Here is an 18942-nt window from a genome sequence, read left to right on the forward strand (position 1 = left end):
ATTCAGAAGAGGATTTGTTGCTCTACGATAGCGACTTGTTGACAGACCATGTAGAACGAAAAAAAAAGACCTTTTTCTCTGTATTTCAATGTTCTTATAATATTAGAAAACCTGCACAACATGGTGAATAGGAAGGGGAGAAACAAATCGGAAACACTCATATTATTGTCATAAAATAGCATTTTATTTTAAACACTTAGAGTGTAACTATAAGTATTTAACTGCACTCATGGATAATTTATATCATGCAAATTTAATTCATTTTCCTATTATGGACTACTATTCAAAGAGATTTAATTATTATTCAAACCTTTTGATTAGCATTTCTGTAGCCAAACTGCAACTGGGAAAAGTTGCAAAAGTGCAACTTCTACATTTATTATTATATTTAATATTAGTTATTTCAAATTATATAGACATAATTATATAGACATTTGCATTTTTAAGATGAATCATATGAAAGTTTGAACAAAAACTCCAACTATTTTTTGAGAACGCGTCATTACAACAGTGCTTGACTCAAGTAACAGTCGTCAAACTCAAGTATAAATTGTCTGTACTATCATTTGCTGATAACTAGTTCACAGTAAACTGAAGAGAAATCTGGGAGATAAATGCAAACTTTGGGCTATGAGTCCCATTTTGCATTGATGAGTAAACTTTATATACAAAGAAAATCAATCAATATCTATACTTCTGCAATCCTGTGAGGACTGATTACATATTTTCAAAAACCAGGATGGCTTCAACAGAAACACTATTAGACAAACAACACAAAGAAAATCACTGGGAAAATGTAAAAATGCAGTCACACATGACATGTATATAATTTGTGTTTCCCAATTGGCTTCAGAAAGATAAATGAGTGTCACAGGCTTTCTTTCAACCAACATACATTCAAGCAGCCGTCGGAGGACTGTTACTCCCGGCAGCACGATCGAAAAGCAGGACGTTCACCTTTCAGTTACATGTGTGCTTCAGTCAAACACCGTATGAAGCCCTCTGACATTTGTTGATGGCTTTTAAAGTTGCGATTCATTAAAAGATGAAAAGAAAGTACCAGTGAAAGGAAAAAGTTAAAAAATCAGATGCCAATTCGGCAATGAGAACTCATTTTTTTCAAGCAGCTTTCAAACACGAGGCAATTCAACAATATTTCATACTGCACTGCAAAAGCCATGGTGTGGATGAAGACGCAACACGAAATAATAAAAATAATCACAACACAAAAGCTAAAAGCAGCAGATGCAACTGTTGAGTGTTTTGCATGCGAGCTCTGGGCTTTGTCTCTATTGAGAGCGATCAAGGCCACCAAATAATGAAAGTCATTACTGTGAGGACTTGTTCGGGTTTGTACTTGAATATTATTGACGTACAGCAACATTTCATGTCAGGAAATGCAGAGTGTGTTTGTGCAAATGCAGCATATATGAAGAACTGGGTTTTCTCACCCTGAACGCACGAAACATAATGATAGTGGCCTGCAGAAATCAAGGCTCCTCCGCGGTCTTTTCATGAGTAATCAATGGAAATTGTGAAGGCCTCAAATAACTGCAAAACATTAGGCATGCCACCCCCTGCCTCCCCCATGATGGTCAAAGTATGTCCTCAGGGCCTGTGGTGATGAAGCAGGAAGGGAGAACCGCCGTACTTTCTCACGAAGGCCATTTCGTTTCATTTCGGAGGGAGGAGTGAAATCTACAGATGCTGGATCATTTTCTCTTCAACTCAAACATGGAGACCGTGCAGCTTGAAAGGCTCACTTCGGTGAGACCCCCGCAAACCTTTTGGAGATTGATGGGAACACGAAATTGTCATGAGTCCTCGGGGCTAATGTAGCAATCCATATGTGAAAGAAAGCCCCGAGAGGCTGGAGGTGTACGAAACTATCCAGGCTCTGGGATTTAAAGGGAAAAAAAATGTTATTTCTAGCCTTTTCCTGGAATTTATATTTCTTGAGGTATAGTCTACAATCGTATGCATCCAGATGAAGTGTGTCCGTTGTGACTTAATAATCTAAATTATCAAGAAAATAATAAAGTTTTAGTTTAAATTCCCTTGTGCATTATTATAAAAAAAAAATGACGCATAAATTAAAATTATTCATTTTAACTATTATGTAGGCCGAAGTCTTGAATGCAAAAACAAATAAACACAGCATGGACCTGTTCGGTTTTCATTTGGATTGCACACTGCGTAAGCACAGAGTAAACAAAGGTCAAGTCCTTTGTTCGATAATGCAATAAAAATCTTAACAATCGAGTCAATGGAAGACTTGTTTTTAACTCTTCCGTGAATGATTTTGGTCAATCCAAATAAAGATTAGAAAGCAGCTTTCATGTATTGCTCCTCCAACTTGCAGCTGTGTTGAACTTAACTTTATACAACAAATATAAAGAAAGAAAAAACTGACTGGAAAACCATTTTCATCATTCCTGCGTTGTGTGAGAAGATTCCCGTTGTAATCGGTTCACAAATGTGACCTTTTCTGTGACGAGCCGTTCATCAACCAGCTGCCCACAGGATGTGAGAGAAGCCCTTGATATTGGAAAGTGTCTTATCTTGACCAGCCGATCCTGCTAGCATGCTTACGATACTGACTTGTGAGAATAAGCTGTGCATAATTGGATATTGTTGCTCCTTTCGCACTATGAAATGCCAAAGCCCAAAGACAGCATTAGCCTCACACAGCAAGGATGTGCTGAATGTCCAGCGAGAGATGTGAGAAGGAGATAGCACGAGATAAAGCTCAATAGCCAGAGTGTTTCAAATGCCTCATTTGCACTACATGAGTCAGACCGTGTTTGGTCTCAGTGGGAATGTCTGGCTTGACCTTAGAGAAAGAATTTGTGGAGGCATTCACAGTTGATCACAGTTGACCTTGTTCATATATGGCACAATGGCCTTATTTTAATTGTCGAAGCCTCGAAACCGCAAACCTAAAATACAGAATGCGCACATCGCCGAGGTCATCGTGGGGCCTCGACCACAGGGGGAAGAAAAGATGGCTCGGAGGAGAAAATACCTCGGCTAATGAGATCCGCATTTCCAAAGTCTCAAAAGACGTCTTCGCACCTGCCTTCAACTTTAATCAGATTTTTCTGTTTATAAAACAGAATATTTCCTTTTTTTTTTTTTTTTTCTATTTGTTAACTTCGCTCTAAGATCAGCAGGTCAACATTAGCATCAGCATTACCATGTTTACCCAGTTAGCATGTTAGCCCGCTAACATCCACAGCTATTAAACTGCATGCACTCATATTGACAGTTAAGAAAAGGCAGCTCATGGTGTCATGTGACCCTAATCCTACCCGAAGCTGATAAAAGTACATTATTATGATTAGGAGAGAGGAAAAGCAGGTTGTTTACTGAATGCAACAAAGCATGAAATATGATGGAAAACAACAGAAATCGATAAAGAGATACAGAAGATGGATGGATGGGCAAACTATATATAAATAGTATATAAAGTAGTATATAATATAGTCTATAAATATAGTATGCTAATATAGTATATAAAGCATTCATTAAAGGACTCGTTGGAAAAGCAAGATCTGTGAAATCCACTCTGCAGATGTTGAGATCTTTAACAGATCAAGTAAAACTTGATCTGAAAATGCAACTAATGAAAAATTGCTGCCTTCATCCGAATCGGTCTGCTTCACACTTGGGAAATCATGAGTGTCTGCGGCGAATGTTTATACGTTATATTTCAGTCCTGAATTAACAGACCATCGATTAATCACTAGTTGGGTCAGAAAGGGGAAAAAAAAGAGCTTGAACCCAAACAAACTACTTGAACTAGTCATCAGCTCAGTATGTTCAGTGTCAGCAGGATTGTACTGGTTCAGCTATCCATCAAATTTCACTTTGTTCTGTTTGCTCTCAGTCTCTACAGTGAAGCAACCCAAAACCTCACTGTCCAGCCTGTAATTTCTGACGTTTCACCTCCTATTGAACGCTTCCGCTTTCACACAAAAAGAAGAAATGGTCGCAGAAACATATCAAGCGTCATAAAATCAGCTTTCCTCTTGTTGTTTTTCAATCAGTGGCGTTGGTTCGTCGATGTGACCTGCCTCACTGCTACATTTGTGATGCTAAAGCCTCCGTTTGGATGATTCATAACTCAATTCTTCATGTTCCGTTTCACAGGCTCAGGCCGCACCGCAAGATTTATACGATGACATTGAGGCCTTAAACGTTTCTCCCTGAAGATGAATGCGAGGTTACTGGAATGGCCGCAGTGTTTCAAAGTATCCCAAATGACTACACGGCAGACGCACGGCCAGCGATTTGTACCGTTCTTGATTTTAACCACAGGAACGGCCTCGGCAGTACTGGAACCGCAGAAATCTGAAACGCTGATCAAAACCAACAGGTCACTCAGAAGCCATGTTTGTCTCCTTAAACTGTGTTTCTGGGTATGTTTATTTTAATGCAGGGTGAGCTAAAGTGCAATAACGTTTACTTCAGGTTAGCTGATTTGGCATGAAGCGGTCATCCATCAGCGGGGTTGTGGCGTAGCCCTCCGAGGCGGCGGCGGCGGCGGTATCCGTTGCAGTAAGCGGTGCGGACGGGGTTAATGTGGGCTGAAGATTGTTTCCATATGGGGCCCGTAGCGGGGCCCGCTCACTCCTCTCGGGTCTGAAAAACCAGCTTCCATTTCATAGCTTTCCCACTTCAAGCATTCAAAGTGCAACGCTCAGAAAAACTTCAGCACCAGCGGTCGTAAACAAGACAGTCGACCTTTGACCTCGGGGGGGATAAATCAGCAGCAGGTTGCAGCAAACTTAAGCTCGTGGAGTTTTTACTCTTAAACCAGTGATACTGACGGTCTGCTGCCGGGATCGCAACAAATGACTAAATGCGGTGCTGTATTTCAGGGGTGTTTCTGGGTGGTTAGGTTTGTCATCACAGGAAGCAGTCTGTCGTTTTTAATGCTTTGTCCAATTTGGAGGAAGCTGCAGTCAACCCCAGTCACACTCACACCTACGGGATCAACAATTAACCTCAAAGTCAGGAGTTTGGACTTTGGAAGGAAGTAAAAAAAAAAAAAAAAAAGGAATTAATCTACAGCTACGATATGCAAATGACAAAGAAAGGAGCCTGAGTCCAGACTGGAGCAGGAGGCGGCGGTGCTAACTGCTACAGCACACTTCTGCTTGTGATACAAGTACTAAAATTAAATGTAGTAAACAATTATGGTGCTATAACATAAATACAGGGCTTCACATTTTTCTAGTTACATTCTAAAATCTTTAATTGCTTTTTATTCAGACTCAAAACTGTTGAATGGATAAGACAAGATATTCAGATAGGTGTTAAAAAATAATGAAAATATCTCATTAACTTTGATGGGAGCTTTATTTTATTGAAGTTATATTAATTTCAACCTGGAACCACTTAACAGGAAAAGTGCAGCTGTGCAACGCTATATATATATATATATATATATATATATATATATATATATATATATATATATATCATTTATGATTACTACAAAGGAATCATTTTTTGACCTTTTGTGAGTTATTCCACATCTCATGAGGCTCCGCTCATATTTTATTCAGCTGCATGGATCTCAGCGCGCAATTACATAAGCTGCTCAGCTTTAAGACAATGTTTGCTCAGTCTTCCTCGTTACAGCTGATGTTGTGCATTTCCTACGCACGATGTTAATTTTGGGGAGCAAAAAACAACAGAAAACGTCTGTTTAATTGACGTCAAGTGGTTTCACTCCTCCAGCTGCATTAACGGCGACACTAATATGCCAGCTTCAGATCTTCGCCGTGCGGTTGCTCCATTTTCCTTCTCTTTCCCAAACGGCCCACTTCTGTCAGATCAGACCTCCACGCTTCCTCTACTTTAAAGCACCAGGGCGTATGAAGCGGAGACCTATATTGTCCACGTTGCAGGTCGGGATCGACCCCGGCGCTGACGTTACGGCGCTCCTGGCACCGGCTCACAGGAGCACAGCTGATGTGGGAGGAGGGCCTGTGGAAAGGATGTGAGCAGAGGACCTCTGACCCCGCTCCGTCCCCGGTGGGTATTACTTCAGATATAATGTGCTCGCTTCTCACATTTTTTTTTTCTTTTTTCATGCATCCTGTATAAATTTGATGCAAAAGCTGAGGACTGAGTGGAGGTTAATGGAGGAGCATTGGACATGAGGCAGGACTGAACGAGGGCCTGAAAAACCTGGAAAGACTCTTTTTCTCCTGGATCTGATGAAATTAGACACTCACCTTCCATTAACTGTAGATCATCTAACTTAAAGCTCACTGATGGTGCGTCTTCCAGGAATTTCTTCAATTTTCTTCAAAATGTTATGAAAACAGCAGGAACATTTACTCTTAGTCTTTTAGAAAGGAAATGCAAATTAAATAAAACAATGGGGGATAAATTTGCATTAATTGAAAAACTCATTTTAGAACTGAATTCACTGCGGGTGTGTTTGTATTATAAGCTTTAGTGAAAATAACCACCATAACAGTTGCAGACTACAGATACCAAATACATCAAATGAACACATCTGAGTTTTTTTATGATGGATCTTATGTGAGAAAACATCTAGTAGTCAATCTTTGGTACTCTTTCATTTCAAAATAAAATCATCTATGTCTTGTTGATGTACGTATATAATAAATGCATAGAAAACTTCATTTTATTCAGCTAAACTGCAGTTTCCCCCTAAGTAAATGAAGTTCTATGTACTGTGTTAATGTACAGCAGCTGTTCAGTGGGTATAAACTATATGATCCAAGGTGCTCTCTCCATTTATTGATCTCACCAATATGTGCTGGTTGTTTGAAATTTTAATGAGCTTGAGGTGAGTTTTGGGGCAGATTTGGTTCATATGAAAGAAGTTTTGAGATGAAAGTTGTGTTCCGACATTAAAGTTTGAGCGTGCAGCTTAGAAGTTCCTATTTTTGAGTCGAGAAAGGTGCTTTTGAGGAAAAGAGGGGAAAAAGAAAAAAAAACCAAACAGTTTTTGAGCAAAACTGAAGCTCGATAGGAAAGCCAAAAAAAAAAAAAAACCCTAAATCAGGTGTTGGACACACGGTCGATTTTTTTGAAAGTGGATTGTTAGTGCTGACTTTTTAAACGGGAGGACACAAAGAAAGACTTGGAAAATCACCAGTTTGAGATTTATTGATGTGAAGTCGGATCTGCAATACGAGCTGCTGTGTGGAGAGGAGAATCCACCAAAACGCCATTACAAGAAAAAGCTCATTCACCCTCTCCAGAAAGAGGATTTGTAGTTGCTATGCAAGGACTAAACAAATATTTTCGCAGTACCATCTTGTGTAGCAAAAGACAGGAGGTGTGTAAACCAGATAAATGACTCGACAGACATCCAATTTCAATGCTTTATGCCAGAGCAGTAAAAATGACAACTCCCTGCCTGCTGTTTGCTGCTGTTAAAACATTTAAATTTTACATGTGACTTACACAGCCGCGCTGGACGCCGGCCGAGAGACGCGGGATTAGCCATTCGATACTTTCAATCTTTGTTGAGTAAGTGAAAATATTGGGATTTGTGATTACAGTCATTGTTGCAATATTGATTCGCGTGGGGCGGCAGCAGCAATTCCACTGATGTGGAACTGCGCTTTGAAATACAGTTTTCAACAACAAAGGGCAAACAGTTACTGACAAAGCAATTTTCTACTCAAGGTCTCCATAATACATTAAGTAAGGTTTAACTTAACCCCATTGATCACGCTATGAAAACCAAACTATATTTCACTGGCGGGATGCCTCCCATATGACAAGGCTGTAATTACACTGGAATATAAATAGTGCGGCTCTTCAGCATGATGTGCATAGTCATGTAAGAAACTTTAGAAGTCGGAGGAGGAGGGGGGGAACCCTCCTGAGAACAATTTAAGCTTTGTTTAATCGTTTTGCTTCCTTTGTAAGGAATGAAAAAAAAAAAAAAAAAAAAAAAAAATCCATACAAAGACAGACTGAACCTGGAGTTCTAAGGAGTCGACGTACTGTTTTCTTGTACTCCGAGTTTCATTAGAGGCAGCAACACGAGGATAAGCGCCGTCTCTCGGCTTCACAGCTAATCTCAGATATTAACTGTGAAGTGAATTACGCATCCCGTCTCACATTGCAGCGTCGCTCCCTGCACGGCTCCATCAGCACCGGGACGGCTGCAAAGCGGCAGGTCGACGGATACTTTTTACACTCCCGAATCAAGAAAACACGTCTTTTGAAATACTGCTGGCGACCTAAGTTCCATCTTTAATGAAGCGACTGTATCTAAGACAACAGGTTAACTCAGGCTTAGGCTGTTCTGTTCATGACTCATACTGCACTCTTCAAAATATCAACATTCATGATATTTTCACCCCTAAGCAGACTTTCTATTCAACACTTGAGGTGCAGCGAGCAATCAGCGCTTATTTTTTTTGGCACTATTACTCCCCCCCCAATCTTATAGTGAATCTTCCAGCCTAAGCTGCAAAACGTTAAAATAATCCGATTCCTGTAATTTAAGCTCAGCTTTGTTTTGGTTTTACCATTATGATTGACTGCAGCAGCACAACAGTAATAGATGTGCTTAAAAATATGAATCTAAATTGCCAGCTATCACTTCGACACTTAGACCACACAAATGTGATTTCTACAGTGAGTTATTGGACCAGATTCTGCTTTAAATGCAACATTATTCCAAATGAAATGTTAAGTTAAATCCCTCATTTTATTATCGAGCTGTCAGCCGCAACTAAATGCTAATTTTGTTTTGTATCTAGTGCAGCTGGGAAAAAAAAAAGATGTGATTATTCTTGTATTTCATGCTTGCTGTTTACCGCCACATTTGTACTTAAAGCGTTTGATAGTACAAGGTCACGGTCAAGTAAACCAGACATGAAGAGATGTTTTTCAACCCTATATAGCTGTGAAATTTCCTTTAAACAGACCGGATGTTATAAAAACTACAGGTATTGATTCACAGACAAGCGAAACACTTAACAAGCTCACCGGAGAGACTAACACATCTTAGAAGGGGTTTTAGGTGAGAATAATCCTGAATAAAGCGCAAATTCGTCCTCAACTCAAACAGATGGTTTAAGACACGTTTAAAATCCCCTGATGGTTTCTCCAGGGGGAAAAAAAAATTAAGGAGCAAGCTTTGCCAACACTTCTGCTATTGTTATGTGGGCAGAGAGCAGGAAAAAAAATATGTGTGCACATGAAACCTTGATGCTTTAAATTAATTCATATCTAAATCTGTCAGGCTCGCTCTTCCAGTGCGTTACGGAGGAGCAGGTTCCCTTCACGTCACGGCTGGAGCAGGAAGCCAGCTAAGTCTATAATAGAACTTGTAATATCTTAATATTTTAAGGCTAAATTAAACCTGGCTACCATAGTTTAGATCAGGGGAGTCAAACATAAGGCATGTGGGCCAAAACAGGCCCACGAGAAGCTTCAATCCAGCCCACCAAATGGCAAAATTCCAAAGAAAACAGATTTTTTTCATAAATTTCTGAGGAGTAGCAAACACCACCAAGCCCGGCGCTGAGATATCTGTGGCGCTACCGCACTGCCATCAAACCAGTCTGAGAGTCATGCTGTCAGTTTGAAAATGTTTTGGACATTTCAATGTATTCTGCACCAAAAGGTTTCAAAGAAAAATTAGTTTTATGTCAAAATTGTAGTTATTTTTTGTCAGTAATCGTTTGGATCTGTGAATATTTAGTTTAAAATGCTAAGTTGATCCGGAACTATTTTACCCACCCGGCCCACTCGGGCTGTTGAGGCCTCGCAACTTGGAGTCGGAGTCAAACTCGGGAGTTTGACAAGCCTGATGTAGACAAACGTACAAAAATAACTAACTGTATACTGCCATTCTCTTCGTGTGATATTTGCAACAATTCAAGTAGAAAAAACAATTCCAATCCAATAGTGTATTTATGGGTAAAAAATTGGGAAAACGCTGAAGGAGGAATGTTTTTTCTAGAAGTATAGAAGTGATTTTCTCTTAGTGTTTTATTGAGGTAGTTTTTTTTTGTTACACATTTTGTAGTTTGGACTTTCTTCTGGCTGCTGTCTTAGCCAATGGACCTTTCTCTGAAATTAAAGGTGAAAAATGTTGGATCTGAACCCCCTTTACGTTCTTTTTAAACTGGGCTGAGGAGTCAATCATGTGACTGAATGACGCTGGGCTGACGTCTCCTAATGACTTCAGGATGCAAAACTATTTATCTGTCCGGTAGTTCTGACAATTCTAGATATCACAAACGGTCCAGGAGTTCTGATTACGAGACGCACGCCTGCCCAATACTGACAGCTGTGACAGGATTGATGTAAATGGTTAGAAAATCTGATACGACTAGTAAACACGTCTGTGCAGAACCAGGAGCTACTGGAGGCTGCGGCTGTCAGATTAGGCCAAAGTCTGGAAATACATTTCTAGGTGTTTCAGGTGTAATGAGTTTAAACAGAAACCATACTTTGCCTCTGAGATGTGCATTTGCCATTTTGCCATTGATCATTCCAAAAAGAAGCCAACGTTGTCCTTTGCTCCAAATTCCCAGAAAATCCGGGACCGGATCATTGTCTGTGTTTTATTTCAAACCCCAGAGTGCAGAAGCAGAGCAACAACAGAACTGCCTTAACAAGTGACTCATCAGCCTCGTGTGGATGATTCAGAGGAGAGAAGAAGTGAAGTGCGTTGCTAATATGTCGTCGCTTCACACATTTGGACTCGTTCTGCTGAAATGTGGATGAAGGTTCGGGCTGGGGTTTTTTTTTTTCTTTTCTTTTTTCATTCTTCTGAGCGCCGTGGTCGCTTAGCGCAGTGGCGGGAATGGGAACAATATGGCCGGGTCTTTCATCAGACATCTGTCATCTCATCCTCCAGCTCGTCCCCCTCCGTTTCACCTTCTGCTTCGCCTTCTTCTTCCTCTTCCTCCTCAGATGTCACATCCAGCTCGTCCGTCTGGGAGGCACACTTTGGACAGGAGCACACGAACAGGTAGTTCTCCCTGGGAAAAGCGCAACAAAAAGTCACATTGTTGCGCCGCTAATGAGCTGAATTCATTAGGAGCGTTCTCCTGTTAAGGAAACGCCGCGGCTTCCCAGCGACTGAGGCACACTTGAGCAACTGCCCGTTTAACGGTGTAATTAATACTTGTGGTACAATTAATGCTCCGGGTTGGCGGGTGTGATACGGGGGACTGCGACACTTCAAACGGCGCCTTGTGGAGCCCGACTACTGTCAATTAGCAAACGGATGCTCTGAAAACTTTGTGCAGCTCAGAGACTTGTTAAACAAACTTCCCCTCACCCCTCCCCTCCTCCTCCTCCTCCTCCTCTCCCTCCTCCAGGAGTAACGGTGCTGAAATTCGCAGAGAAATTGACATCATTTTAATCAATGAGGAATGTGAGCACAGGAGCGGCCGCCGGAGCCTGAAGCCTGTCCGCTTCATGACCGCCTATTATTGCCTGGAGGGCTTCTTTTATTGATCCGGGTGGATTTCATAACAATATGGCCCCCTCGTCCGCGAGAGTTATCCGAGGGATTACAGATGTTTACCTCAGGATTTTGTGTCTGCTGTGTCGGCTCCGGTCCCGCTGACAGCAGTCCAGATAACTGATGCAGATCTCCTGAAAATGGGGAGAAAACACACACACACACTTGAAGCGACACAACGTGAACTTCAACGGTTTTAGTTTATTTTTCTGAGATTCCCATCAGAAATCTTGTGTTATCGGCCACACGCCTTTGTTCAATTATGGAGGGAGTTGTTCAGTCCCTCCGTTTTTTTTTTTTTTGTTGTTGTCTTTTTTTTTTTTTCTCTAGTAAAATGCCGCACAAAGCCTTTTCTTGTGTTTGCCGGCATTGGGAGATTTGCTCTGCGCGGCTGCTCTGACATTACCGCGCCGTGCGGATGCAGGGCTTCTCAATCTTTCTGACAGCTTGACAAACCCACTCCAATCCTGAACGTCCCGGCCTCCTAATGCCGCCCGACAAGAGAGCAGAAGAAGACCGGGGAGAGAGGGACGTCTGGTCCCAACCAACCCCCCACCCCCACTTCCCCTCTGTCTGTCCCGGACCAGAATTTATCACCCCGGACCCTGACGCGTCGGCTGACCTCTCCCGGGGCGATGTCGCTGAGGGCGCCGAGGTGAAGCAGGAAATTGTTGTCGGGGAATGAAGCCTCTGCGTTGGGTATACAGCTGTGGTTACCTGCAGGAGGGGGATGGAGGGTGGGGGTCATAGATCAACCATCAGGGGTCAACAGAAGGCCGCTTCTGCTGCACCTTGGACTTGAAGCAGCGCCGGGACTTACAGGAGCTCTGGAGCAGGAAGAGTCCGGATCCCTCACAGTTGAGGAAGTCTCCCGTCTCTGCAAAGGGAGAGACAATCAGCGATGCACATTTCTGACCTTTGTTTGGATCAGCAGGCAGGTTACATAATCGGCGCACGGTCACGAGTGAAACTTGCAACCCAGAAAGTAACGAGCGTTCAACTCCAAACAACACGGCCGGCGCAAGTCTGCTCAGAGGACACCAAAATAATTTACACCAAAAAAAAAAAGAAAATCCCTGCAAGACTGAGATAAAACAGTGACCTTTTTCTATGTCCTTGTACAGCTGGTCGATAAAGGAGTCCAAATGCTCCCTCTGGTGGGCGGGAAGCTCCAGTGCATCGCAGGCGTGAACCCACTGACTCAGAGAGCTGAGGGGACAGAAACACAAAGAAGTGAGCCAAACTCAACAAGTATCTGAGACGACGGCCGGAAGGCAGCGGAGGGGTCGAACCTGGTGCCGATGCCTTGACCGTTGGTCCCAACCAGAGCGAAGAGGGAGCGGAAACCTTCAGGAACAAACCACTGCAAGACGGGAACACTTTCATTTACAATCGATTCGAACAGCGTGTGAAGTAAAGAGAATTCCTGCAAATTATTTGTAGATCACAGCAGAGCTGGAAGTTTGATAAATAACTACATTTCACTACACAGTTACTCATATCTTAGTGAGCCGCGTGACGGGTCAGTTCAGAGAAATGCTTCAAGTATTTTTTTCACGTTCTCCTTCAAGCGGAGATGATTAATGCTTTACCAGGGTGATCTTTGTACAGACAGTATTTGGAATTTATGTAAATTGCAACACTTAGTAGCCCCCAGGAAAAAGTTTAAATATGCAAATAATTTAAGGAGGATAACAAATACAAGCATTTTCTTCATTTGTGAGAAAAATGATTAATGCATGCTGATAAGAAATAATCTAACGAAACATTTTATAACGTTTTTAACTTCATTTAGTGATGTTGGGATCTATAGCTGTTTGTGAGCATTATTACATAATGAAAGTGATTCAAACCAAACCGTCTGATTCATTTCCAGATGACTTAAAATATCAAGTCTGAGTAAACAGAACACATCAATAAGGCTTTGGGATGTTGAGAGAGGAATAATTCTTTATTTTGTAGTTGCTGAAATGTAATAATGACTTATCATCATTATCATCACCACAGTGAAAACTGAAGTGATTCAAAAAAGTGATTTAATAGGTAAAGCAACATTTAAAAGGCAGAGAAGGCCAAAAAAAAAAAAAAAATAGGCAAACATTGGCCCAAAGTTCACCTCTGAGACACTGTAATAAGCCGAGTCTTCCTGAGATCGTGTCGGAGCGGCGTTTGGAGATTCACTCACCCGACTGAGATGGTCGTCATAAAGTGCTGCTGTGAAAAGGCTGTGTAACAACGCCAACTGCCCCTGAAAGCATCGGGACAAATAAATAAATAAACCACTTTACGTAAGAGAAAACATACATCACAAGCACAAGTGGCCGCAGAGGGGATTGAAACTCCCTCACCGACTTGCTCACTGAGCTGTGAAGAAGAGTGTGATGTTGTCTTTGAACCTTGTGCGTCCCGCACCTCGGCCGCGTTTCACCTCTGGAGCAGAAATAACATGAAGGTAACTCACTCTGAACTGCTCTCCCAGGAGCTTATGGGCGATCTCCTCCTCCTCGTTGGCAGTGCGGCTGCAGAAGTGAGAGAAGAGCTTCTGCCAGTGCGCTTTATCTTTGGCCTGCAGAGCAGAAACAACAACAACAACAGAAACACACACGGCAGTGTGAGGACGACGCTGCACCGCTTCCTCACACTTCCTGAATATTTCACCGACAATAATCTATTTCAACAAAACAGAGAAGAGATGTGGAGGAAATTACTCTTAATTACAACATTATTTGAGAGAAAGTTTCAAACAAACTTCATCCTAAAGCAAAGACTTTAAAAAACTCAGACTGTAGTGTGTAAGCAGAATATGGTTTGATCTACTGTATCGAAGAGAATCTCATAAAACTTTATTATAATTTAACTGAATATATGAACTGATGTGACCTTATTAAACATTAGAATGTCTTTTGTATATCTAGACATTAGAATGGCTTAAAGGTTTTCCATCTGTTCACACGAGCTCATGATTGATGGCAGCACAGGCAGGAAGCGACAAACACTCGTCTCATCAAGCAGGAAACATCAAAATTGAACGTGCAACTTTTTTTTTAATTACCAGCATATCGAACAGAAAGTTCATTTCAAGCTACGTTTAACACCATAAAGTACGGCGACGCATTCGATTACATGCCGTGCGCTCTGTCCCCTTTACAGTGAGGTGACTGCGTTGTGTTTGTGATATTTGTTGATTCTATTCGAAAACGCAGCGGTGAGATTACTTCCCTCGCTGCGGTAAACCTGGACCATGAAAGATGAAAATCAGCAGGCACTTGCCTGTTTGACCACAGCCACCATCCGAGCCATGAGCATGATGCTGGAGGTCTCCGGAGGATAATGCATGCTCCTGGAACACAGGACGCATTGAAGTCAACAAAATAAAGACAAATTAACAATAGAAACTAAACATCTGTCACATTTACAGGCGCACAGTTTGGAATGACCTCTGAAAGCCTTGATGGAGCTTTGGGGTGAAAACACACATCTGCAACAAAACCTTTCTTAAAGTCGTCTCACATCAGCCGCAGCGCGGCGCCGGGAGTGACGTTAAGACTTTACAGAGTGATCTTCACTCCTGATGTGTGAAAATTGGCAGCTGAGCTTTACTTGGATTTCAAACCCATTTATTTGATGTACTTGTCTGGGAGTCGAACGGAGTCTCAAAGCTCCATTTATGCTCTACTTCAGAAACAAACAGAGCCGTCCGTCTGGACTCAGCCTTCATTACGTCCATATTTCTCTCCATCTATTGCAGGTTTCTCCTCAATATGTCTTCTTTTGTTTGATCCGTCCGTCCTCTGACCTGCTTTGTCCTGTTCCAAGTCACAGGTTCAGAATCTTCTTCTCATTCAGCATGTGAACAGTGCGATTTCTCACCTCCAGGCGTCTTTGAGCTTGTTGATGGGGTGATCTGGATCTTCCTGAGAGGGTCCCAAACACAGAGCCCTGTGGTACTGATCCGCTGCCGCTTGCCGACACTCGCTGCTGCAGTACATCACCTGCAGAGAGAGAGAGAGGCCGATTCGCACAAAATAATGTCTCAATTGTCAGTCTAGGTGAATGCAAACAGTTTTTGTGGAGATTTGAGAGAAAAGAAACAACTGCTCCAGAACCTTCACAAAATATTCATGGATGTTAATCATTTTGGGACAATATCTACTTTTGAGCTGATGATTTCAGTCTGATGACTCCCAGACTGCAGTGTTAAACCAGAATGTGACTCAGAAAATGAACCCAAAGAGCCGTGAAATTACGCGTAATTCATTTGCAGATGAGCAATAAACAAACAAACAAACAAACCACGAGGGGCTAACTGTTCTCTTTTCTCTGCTGAACACAAAAAGAGAAACTGACTTATTGATTGGCGCTATAGGAGTTAAATATTGATCTGCGAGCCGTGTTGTCTGAAGCTCCCGTTGCTCACTTTTGGCTTTAAATTCAGACCTTGTCCCGGTCAGTCTGGGCTTTTCTGACAGTTGGGGGCTTATAAGTAAAAGAAATAACAAGATCTATTTCGACAACAAACAGGGCTCCTCTCAGGGATTGACAGACTTACCTGACACTGAGGGCAGGCCTGGTGCAGCTCGGGTCGAACCCGGCAGAGCTCAGGATGAGGGAGGCTCAGGCCGGGGATGCCACTAAGCCTCCTCGCATTCTCCTCTGCGGTCTCCAGAGCTCGTAGGCAGAAATCACAGGCTGTAAGAGGAAAGCATAGCCGCAGATCTCACTGATTCCAGAGTCAATCCAGGAGCTCAGATTGTTCAGTGATAACCAAGTGCATTTGGAGACATCTGTCAGGATTAATGCAACATCGGCCTGACTTATAAAACATGCATTTAAGGCTAATTGCAGTCTTTCTTCTCGCACTCTACAAAATATTTCACACGTTTAATTTTATTTTTTTGTGATTTATTCTCTTGTTGTCAAAAAGAAGAAAAGAGTGGAATTAAAATGAACGAACTTCTCACTTTTACCACTTGCAAAGTGCCCTCAGGATACAGCGTTCCTTCAGCACAGCTCACCTTTATATTTATACAAAAAATTCCACAAGAACTGGGCAGCGACGAGAGGTCGCTCAACAAAAATAGTTTCTCCTTTCTTGATGCTCCTTTTGGCGAAGAGACCTTTACCCTGAAACATGAATAACAAATGTTACCATAGTGCACAATCACAGCAGCACTCCTGGAGAAAAAGATGCTTCAAATGAATGAGGACGTCACATCTGCAGCTATTAAACCTTTAAAAGAGTACTGGTCAAGACAATCCCAAATCACCATTTCTGACACTGAATTTGCTGATTGGACACATTTCTAACTGGATTTCAATCAAAGACTAATAGTGCACCATTGAGTAGTACTATTATTATAATATATAATTTATTATTTAGCAATATAATTAACTTTAAATATACAATTTCAAAGGTATTAGGCTTTATATTTTTATTAAACTTAATTTTATATAAATTATCTTCATGAACAAAATAAATAGCTGTGCATAAACTCCTTAATTAGCTATATGAATATTTTCAATGCCTTATTCTGGGAGGAATCACCCGCCATAGTCATCCCACTTCATAAACCTTCAATAGAAAGTTTTGTCTTTTTTTAGCTTTATGATATACTTTAATCTATGCCAAAATAAAAGGTCTTGCATCCTATCAAACCACCTTTCTTTTGTGAGCTCTGTCACAATATTTTCCCCATAGGAACATATCCTGATGTAGTTTTTTTTAATGATATTGTCTACATTCCTCCAAAATTATGTTACTTTAATACAAGTCAAAAAAATATTGTAAACGGTTCACATTGGTAGACTGGACCCATCACCCAAAAGAAACTAACTAAAGCATTTCACTTTATAAAAAAAACAAAAAAAACTCTCACATTAAAGCATGAATCAGGTGCAGTGAGTGAGGGGAGGGTTGATCACCACAGAAGGACAATAATAACAAAACAGGCATGGTCTGTGCCTGTAAAGCAGCACTGAGGATACCTGAAATGTTCTGTTTGATTTATGAGGGTTAAATCACAGATATCCCCAGACTGGTTTGCAGTTTAAATTCTGCTCTGATGTTTGTTTGTTTTTTGTTTTGTTTTTGTCAGCAGGATGATTCTGGTTCCCTGGTGGTGTCCAGTGAACCCCACTATGCTGAAAAGATTTATTAAAGGCGGAGAATTATCATAAAACCAACAACTAATAATATTAAAACCTATTTGAGGTAAGTAGATATTTTAATGTGAGATTGGGAAGAAACACCATCTTATGTTAACAATGTGCTGAATTTATTATTACCTTTATAATGTTAAGAAATGAGCTAATAGTACATCATGTACTTTGGTTATTACAAACAGTAATTCCAACAGATCATGGGCTCTATTTTGGTCATTCTTCCCAGCTGATAATGGACTTTGTGTGTGTTGATTTAAAGGCTAAATGCAGCTTTCCTGCACGTGTTTTCTTTAAGAGGCAAGATAAACAACATTTCTCCGCAGAAATCTGGCCTTTTTAAGGTTAAATTTACACGTAAAAACTGTTTTTGCAGAGGTCTGTAAATTCTTTGCAGCTTAATAAACCACATCGACGTTAAACTTGGAGGTTTGATAGATGAATGAGCCCCAGCAGCTGGAGCAGGGAGAGCTACTGAGAGCAGACCTGAGACCAGCAGCCACCGCGCCGCCGCACAACCCCCTCATTCAGCCCGTAACCCGCTCCAAGCCGCTCTCCGACACAAACCTAAACTTTCTCACCTTCACGTTGTCTATAAATCTCACTTCCACGCTGCCGGCGACTTTACCGGCGTCCACGCAGAGGGAAAACATGTCATCCAGGGGAGCCGCCATGTCTGCAGCCACCTTTCACCTTTCACCCCTGACACTTACGGTGTGACTGCAGGGAGCCGCAGCGCCCTCTGGTGGACAAACAGGGAACAGCAGCTCCAACAAGAGGCTCGCTGCTCAACGCTGCTGGGAAATGAAGTCCACATGGAAGCAAACGTTTAGGCGTCAAAATAAGATCAATTCTGTCATTTCAGGCGAATTTTATAAACTTGTTTCCTTTAGTGTTCCTTCCTGAAAACCTGAGGACTGGGGACACGTATTATGCTTTCCATTAAACAATATATTTTATATATTTTATTACCTTCGTCCAAAAGAAGCTTTTACTTTATTTATCCACTTTTTTATGTCATTCTTAATCATTTAGTTTTAATGTATCTCAGTCTCTTAAGACTAGAAATCTTAACTGCCTTGCCTTAATGTATTTCTTTAATTTCCGTGGAAAGCATGCAAATTGCTTTGTGCTTGAATGGCGCTATATAAATTAATTTAACTGCCCTTGTCTTGCCTTGCCACCACAAAGATTATTTGTTTTTCAAAGGCAAAAAATGTATGATTTGACCAATATAAATGGTAGACTGACATAAAAGCATTGTAGATATAGGAAATATAGGTTGATAATAC

The 18942-nt window shown here is 41.4% G+C and overlaps 1 protein-coding gene across 1 annotated transcript; it reads right to left on the reverse strand.

Annotated features, from left to right (window-relative positions):
- Window positions 1-10708: 10708 nt before the first annotated feature.
- On the reverse strand, window positions 10709-18357 carry smyd5 (SMYD family member 5). Its single transcript, XM_030115690.1, has 13 exons — window positions 18232-18357; window positions 16507-16615; window positions 16041-16180; window positions 15362-15483; window positions 14762-14831; window positions 13953-14057; window positions 13677-13739; window positions 12784-12854; window positions 12594-12700; window positions 12312-12368; window positions 12114-12208; window positions 11555-11625; window positions 10709-11003 (listed from the first exon to the last, which is right to left on the reverse strand). The coding sequence occupies exons 1-13, from the start codon at window positions 18322-18324 to the stop codon at window positions 10853-10855; spliced, it is 1254 nt and encodes a 417-aa protein (XP_029971550.1). The 5' UTR covers window positions 18325-18357; the 3' UTR covers window positions 10709-10852.
- Window positions 18358-18942: the final 585 nt, after the last annotated feature.

Source organism: Salarias fasciatus, chromosome 2 (genome assembly GCF_902148845.1).
Source record: "Salarias fasciatus chromosome 2, fSalaFa1.1, whole genome shotgun sequence".
Lineage (NCBI taxonomy): Eukaryota > Metazoa > Chordata > Actinopteri > Blenniiformes > Blenniidae > Salarias > Salarias fasciatus.

What these genes read in the sequence shown, in the direction of transcription:
- smyd5 (XM_030115690.1), bottom strand. Translation starts at nt 18,324, where the DNA reads ATGGCGGCTCCCCTGGATGACATGTTTTCCCTCTGCGTGGACGCCGGT. An exon ending in TTTTTTGTATAAATATAAAG is followed by an intron (nt 16,181 to 16,506) that starts GTGAGCTGTGCT and finishes TTCCTCTTACAG; the next exon opens with CCTGTGATTTCTGCCTACGA. An exon ending in AGGCCTGCCCTCAGTGTCAG is followed by an intron (nt 15,484 to 16,040) that starts GTAAGTCTGTCA and finishes CTCTCTCTGCAG; the next exon opens with GTGATGTACTGCAGCAGCGA.